The following is a 7,500-nucleotide window of genomic DNA, read 5'->3' as shown; positions in this document are numbered from 1 at the left end:
GTTTTCAGTATGTCTAGTTATGGTTATTCCCGACCAATAACAGTGAATAATAAAGTAAATAACAGTGTGTATAAATATAGTATATCCTGTCTAGCTCCACCCACCACACAGTAACTCTTTTAAGAGCTGCACGACCTAAATAACTGCAAAATTCAAATGTATTTTTCCTCATATTCCTTCAGCAAGTAAAAAGAAGGGGAGAAATGTCTGCACAACGAGAGAAAGATTGAGACTCTTGCCCGATTGCTTGAAGTGTTTTATCAGACATGCTGCTTGGACTCAATGGGCAAATCTATATGTGTGTGTGTGTGTATATATGTGTGTATATATATATATATATATATATATATATATATATATATATATATATATATATATATATAATATATATGTATGTATATACATATATATATACATGTATATGTATACATTCATATATATATGTATGTATACATACATACATACATACATATATATATACATACATGTATGTATGTATGTATGTATACATATATATACATATATAAGTATATATACATATATATATTTATGTATATATCTATTTATTCATTTGTACTTATATATATAAAACCATATATGTATATATGTATATATATAATTATATACAAAATCATATATATATAATCATATTTTTTTTTTTTTTTTTTTTTTTTTTTATACGCACACATATCTACAGTATGTGTGTGAGTATGTGTAAAGAGAGACAAGATATTTCTGGCACCAAATTTTTTTTTTCTGTGTCTCCCTTCCTGCAGACTTCGCCCTCACCCCCATCCCCTCCCCCCCCCCCCCCCCCGTCCTCTTTAATTACGATGGTGTAATGAAAGGAAAGGATCGGAGATTTTTTTCTTTTTCTTTTTCTTTTAGCCACGCCGTTCCAAAGCCTGCGTGAGAACTGGAGCTCCGTCGGAACCACCGAGGGTCGCCAAGTGGTCCTCGAGCCGTTCCAAGGCCTATGTCAGCCGGGAGGCGTTGCGGCGGGTCAGGGACGCTGGAGTGGCTCGAGGGTGAGGAGCTTCAGATCTCATCTCTCTGTCTGTCCGTCTGTCTGCCTCTATTTCTCTCTCTCTGTCTGTCTTTCTCTCTTTGTGTCTGCTTTTCTCTCTGTGTGTCTGTCTTTCTCTCTGTGTCTGACTTTATGTGTGTGTGCGTCTGTCTTTCTCTTTCTGTGTCTATCTTTCTGTGTAACTGTCTGTGTTTGTCTGTCTGTCTGTATGCCTCTCTCTATCTCTCTCTCTCTCTCTCTCTCTCTCTCTCTCTATATATATATATATATATATATATATATATATATATATATATATATGTATATATATATGTGTGTGTGTGTGTGTGTGTGTGTGTGTGTGTGTGTGTGTGTGTGTGTGTGTGTGTGTGTGTGTGTGTGTGTGTGTGTGTGTGTGTGTGTATGTCTGTATGGCTATGTGTCCATCCCTCTCAGCAAAACGAAAACGGATCTTCCTTCACGCAGAAGGATTCCCGAAGGCCCGACCGAGCGACGAACGCCACCCCCGACTAGACCCGACGCTCCAATGTACTTCTTGAGTTTAACGCACGCGATTACGCTTCGTCGCGAGGGTGTTTCCGGCCCTGGCACTGGCACTAGCGCGAGGGGATTGTATTAAAGGTCACGGCCATATAGATAAGGCTCATGCCAAGTGGAGGACGCCACTTAAGAGGGTGCGAGACGGCATGCGCTCACACATTTGCCAAAGGTCATGGGAGGTCGGTTTATCTCGAGCAGAAGGATGCTGTGGCGTGATCTGAGACAGAGGAGGCGTGAAGGCTCGAGCCAGTTATCATGAAACACGAAACACACAGATTAGAATGTGTGTGTTAGTGTGCATTTTGTTCACTCGTTATCTTTTCGTAATAAGATGTATGTCTTTCTCTGTCTGTCAGGAATTAGTCTATCTATATACTTTGACTTAAATCTATATCAGCATCATTATCTGTCTATTCCTCTTTATTTCAGTATGTTTGGGTGCATAACGACTCAATCTCATGTACGTAAGTTTGTTAATGTGTATGTGCGTCAGTGTAGATTGATATACAATGAATCAGGTATGTACTAGATGCAGATATATATATATATATATATATATATATATATGCCTATACAAAAATATATAGATATGAATGTAGATATAGATGCAGACATAGATATGGATATAGATATAGATATAGATATAGATATAGATATAGATATAGATATAGATATAGATGTAGATATAGTTATAGATTAGATGTCGATATAGATATATGGATATACAATTGTAGATATAGATATAGATATAGATATAGATATAGATATAGATATAGATATAGATATAGATATAGATATAGATATAGATATAGATATAGATATAGATGTAGCTAGAGATAGAGATACAATAGTATAGATATATATATAGATACTCTATATCCTGAAGTTCAGATAAAGTGAAATACAAAGGAGCAGTAAATCACTGTGAGCAGAAACGAGTGAACAGGAAGGCGAGCGGACTTACTTCCTGCCTTGCGTGCGTGTACTCAGCTGGCATTCGCAACGGGGGGGAGGGGGGGGGGGGCATGTGGAAGTACGGTGTCCAGAAAGCCTTGGGTCTTTCAGGTTCTCCTTGAGCACCCCTTCAAAGCTCGGAGCCCGTAACCCGTTTTCTTTTTAAACAAATTCAATTTTATGAATTGAAATAGTTATGTTTAATTTTCCGAGACTAGGAAAAGCTGTTCATTCTTCATCATAAGTCTACTTATTCGGTTTCTAAATGAATCGTCTTCACAAACGCTGATTATCATGAACTGATTCATTTCTCGACATGATTCGGGTCATATCAAATTGAAAATACTTCGTCATCATGACAATGATCTAGAAAAAATAGATTGTCTTACGAAAAAGATTTTTTAGGTTCCTTTCGACACGAGGTGACAGTACGAGAACCATTACCAGGAACTTGTTGCTGACGTGGGGGTACGCGTGCTCGCCACCGGTCAAGCAGGTAATACATATCTATTCTGTGAAGGGAAACTTAGGAAATTTGTGCTCTGGCTTTTGGGGGGAAATGTGAGTATATTGTATTCGTTTAATTGTCTGATATGTATTTTTTGTATTTTTTTATTTCTTGTTTTTTCTTCTTCTTTTTTCTATCTCTTTCATTTCCTAGGGCGAGTGACTTTCTGTTTAATTCCAATAAAGGGATGTTTCACTCTCTTTCACTCCTGCTATATCGCCGTACAGGATTTTGTTACTAGGAACATGCAATCAATTTTGAGATAGCTAAAGCGAGGCATGTGTCACTAGGCACTTCAGAAGGAATTAGCCGATGGCGAGATATCGGCGAACTCGATAACTATGTCAACTTTGCTCTTCATGGTTAATGGATGTGCATGAATATGCGGCCATCGCGCAGGCGTGAGTATGGGAAGGTCAACGGCTCTGTCACTCTGACACCGGCACTGTCATACGGCACATGCACAGGAAATTCTCCGAAAGCAGCTTATATTTCCTGCTTTTTATTGTGCAAAAATCTTCGTCGCATCATTTGTGCATGCTGTTGCAATGTGACTTGCAGTGTAGTCACTGCCTGACCATTTCACTATATGACACTTCAAAGCTGTTTACAGTCGCGTCATTCTCTCTTCGCTCGTCATTTCGCTGGCCTGCCATTTCCACCCAAATTACGGCCCAATTTCGCCCAACCGAACGGCATATCTGAGAGGAAACAGCTGCGGCATGGAAGGGGAGTGTTCTCACGGCGCGTGGCCTACGTCGGGGGAGGAAGATTCCGAGATGCGATGCGACGGAGGGAGCCGGGATGCTGCGTCACCCGCTGGCGCCCCGGCCCGCCACGAGGAGGAGGCGCTGATTCTCACAGAGGCCTCTAAGGTAGTGTTTAGCGTCGCCGCTTGCCTGGGCCTGTACGTGATCGAGAGAGAAGGTGAGAACTGCTACAGAATCTCCAAGCTGAAAATGATACCGGCTTTCATAAGTTTCGTGGCGGCGCTGAGTTCGTTGCTGCACGCCATCTTGCTGACGTTTTTCACAGAGATGACCTACGACCAACAGGTTTTATTCCTTCCTCTTTTTAGCGGCAGTTGCTTCTGCTTCTACATCTACATCTTGTGGATGAGGAAATCCCAGAGGATCATGGACTACATGACACAGCTGGAAGTCAATTCCATCAAGAGCCCAAAGCGAAAGCACATGCCCTTCATCATCGCCGGTGTTTTCATCTACTCCGCCAGCTACGCCGCCGTCGCCGCCGCCGCCCTGCCGACCCCCAGCTTCATCCGCAAGAAGAGCCTCAAGTACCTCCTCTTCATCCCGGTGTTCTTCACGGCCTTCATCCCAAGCTTTGCGGACATCTGGGTCTTTTCCTTCTTGCACCCGCTGGTGGTCGCCCTCCAGGGCCTGGGCAGACGGGCGAGGGACGTCAAGGTCTGGACGAAAGAGGTGTCCGGCTCCGTCATGAAGGAGTGGCTTCTGCTACGCCGCCTTCTACAGATCTACAATGAGGTATGGAGGCGGGGCAGGATGGGCTTTGGTCGCCTTTGTATAATGATGGCAGCGATGTTGATGAGAATGGTATAATCATAATGAGAGAAATATTTATCATTATCGTTTTTTTGGTATTATTGTTATTATGATTCTTATCGTAAGTACCATTATTGTTATTGTTGTTGCTCTTGTTATTATAACTACAATGATAATGTTGATGATGATGATGATAATATAAATAATAACAACAACAATAATAATAATAATAATAATAATAATAATAATAATAATAATAATAATAACAATAATAATAAAAGTAATAATATTAATCATGATAATTATAAAGATAATAATAATAGTCTCGTTAATAATAGTAATGATGATAATAATGATAATAACAATAATAATAATAATAATAATAATAATAATAATAATAATAATAATAATAATAATAACAACAGCAACAACAACAATAATAATAGTAATAGTCATAATTATAATAATAATTATTATAATAATAGTAATAATAATAATAATAGTAATAATAACTATAATAATAATAATATTAATGATAATGATGATAAAGATAATATTTATAATAATAATGATGATAATAGTAATAATAATAATGATAACAATAATAATAACAATAATAATGATAATAATGATAATAATATGATAATAATTATAATAATAATAGCTATTGTTATTATTATTATTATCATTATTGTTTCTTTATCATTATTATTATTACTATTATTATTATTGTTATTGTTTTTATTAGCATTATTATTATTATTATTATTATCATTATTATTGTTATTGTTATTGTTATTATTATTATAATTATCATTATTATTATTATTATTATTATTATTATTATTATCATTATTATTATTATTATTATTATTATTATTATTATTATTATTATTATTATTATTACTGTTATTATAATTGTTATTGTTATCATTATCACGATCATTATCATTATCATTATTGCTATTATTATTACTATTATTATTATTATCATTATTATTATTATTATTATTATTGTTATTGTTATCATCATTATTATCATAATTATTATTATTATTATTATTATTATTACCATTATGTTATCATTATCATTTTCGTTATTGTTATTATCATTACTTTTATTGTCATTATTATTATTACTATCCTTAGTATTGTGATTATTATCATTATCATTATCATTATTTATCATTGTCATTAATATTATTATTTTTATTATCATTATTATTATCATTATTATTATCATAATTCTTATTATTATCATTATTATTGTTATTATTATTTTATTATTATTATTATTAATATCATCTGTATTTCCCTTGCAGAGAGCTTATTTCTCTTTTTCCTTATTCTTCTGCCCGAGAGCCTATTTTACTATTTCCCTTCCTAACAGCCTATTACCATATTTAATTGCCAGTGAGCCTATTTCCCCATTTCCCTCCCAGAAAGTTACCTATTCCCTCCATGACGGCCAATTTCCCTATTACTCTAGCAAACCTACTTTCCTATATCCCTTCCAGAGAGTACCCTTTTTTCCTTCATAACAGCCTATGGTTATTGAGCCAGGCTTATTGAGTTATTGAGCCAGTCTTTCGTCTTTTAAGGTTATCATCTACGCTTTTACAGGTTTTTTTTGTTTGTTTTTCTGTTAGAATATTGGGTTTTTTTATAAGTGAATGAAATAGCCTCCTATTTTTCTCAACCTTATGGCCGTTTCACCGCGTCGACTCAAGATTATCTGGCTCGTATACTGCATACTAAGGTGAAATGCGGGTCCTGAAGTAAATGAGTTTAACAACCCTTCTTTAAGGAGTATTTGAAGTTTATATCATGTCATGGACTATGGTGCAGATATCACCATCATCTAATGGATTCAGTATCGTGACATTAATACTATGCAGTAAGCATTGTGACAGGATGCTGAACGAAGTGTGATCAAAAGGTACGTCCTGAGGGCAAGTTTAAATTTAGTTCCTAAGAATTTCCTTAAAGGTGGACGTCGCTTTCCTTTATTTCAAGATCGGGATGGCAGGGGGTTGAGATCTATGAAGGCACAGTGGACAAAGTTGGAATTAGGTTGCTTGTGTTAGCAATATGGACTATAAGGCTGCGGGCGAGACACCTTCCTTAATACTCTGTTGAATTAATTTAAGGGGTGGAGTCTGACCCTTCGGGAGTTCTGTCATATGGTGCCAGCATGATGCCCTGCGTGGTGCCTTCCTCTCCAAGAGCATTGTGTTTCCTTTTTCTTAGAAGTGACGGGATATTTTTTATCATGATTGTAAAAACTATACTCCGTCCAATCTCGAGAGAAAAAATAATAAAATGGCTTAAACAATAAATGTATCTAAATATTAGTTTTTAAGATTTTTAAGATATATGTTAACATAAATATCAGATGTCATTTGACTGGAATAAAGAAGGTGAATCGGAGTAGTCCAGAGCCTGGAGTGAGTTGCCAGTTTTTCCTTTCCTGATGCTTGTGTTAACATTCCCAATTCCTAGCGTCTTGTAGAAAGGCAACAAAATTGAAAGGAAAAAATAGGTACATTTGATATTTAGGATAACTGCCAGTGAGATCATGTGAGCTTGTCGTTGTGCACAATGACTGCTTAAATAATGTTGTCAATAATGAAAGCATTCGTGATCGTAATGATATGGTAATGAAGTTATGGTAATGAAGATGGTGAAGATGGTGGAATGACAATGGAGATATGCTAACTATGAATTCTACTGATCATACTGACTGTTATCAAATAAAATCATGGCATATATAAAGATGAGGATAATGTTCACAGAATAGGAGTAAGAATGAGATTAGATTCATAGACTAAACAGAATACGAAATAAGAATAACATTCCAAAAAGACCGAGAACAGAAACACAACTTAACTACAATTAATTAGTAGACGCTACGTGGGCACTGCACAATCATTTCCTCCAGGTGTTTT

General features: G+C 36.0%; 1 protein-coding gene across 1 annotated transcript in view; it reads left to right on the top strand.

Moving 5' to 3' along the window:
• The first annotated feature begins 3,093 nt into the window (after positions 1 to 3,093).
• Positions 3,094 to 7,500, top strand: part of LOC125026515 — a 6,229-nt gene continuing 1,822 nt past the window's right edge. The window contains exons 1-2 of the mRNA XM_047615003.1: positions 3,094 to 4,534; positions 7,494 to 7,500. The exon at positions 7,494 to 7,500 is cut by the window's right edge and continues 185 nt beyond it. Coding sequence (XP_047470959.1) covers positions 3,752 to 4,534; positions 7,494 to 7,500 — 790 coding nt within the window. The 5' untranslated portion in view covers positions 3,094 to 3,751. The remainder of the gene's footprint in view (positions 4,535 to 7,493) is intronic.

The sequence above is a fragment of the Penaeus chinensis genome, chromosome 6, assembly GCF_019202785.1.
Source record: "Penaeus chinensis breed Huanghai No. 1 chromosome 6, ASM1920278v2, whole genome shotgun sequence".
Classification (NCBI taxonomy): Eukaryota; Metazoa; Arthropoda; class Malacostraca; order Decapoda; family Penaeidae; genus Penaeus; species Penaeus chinensis.
The sequence above is the reverse complement of the archived record's forward strand: the minus strand, read 5'-3'. Positions and strand labels throughout refer to the sequence as shown.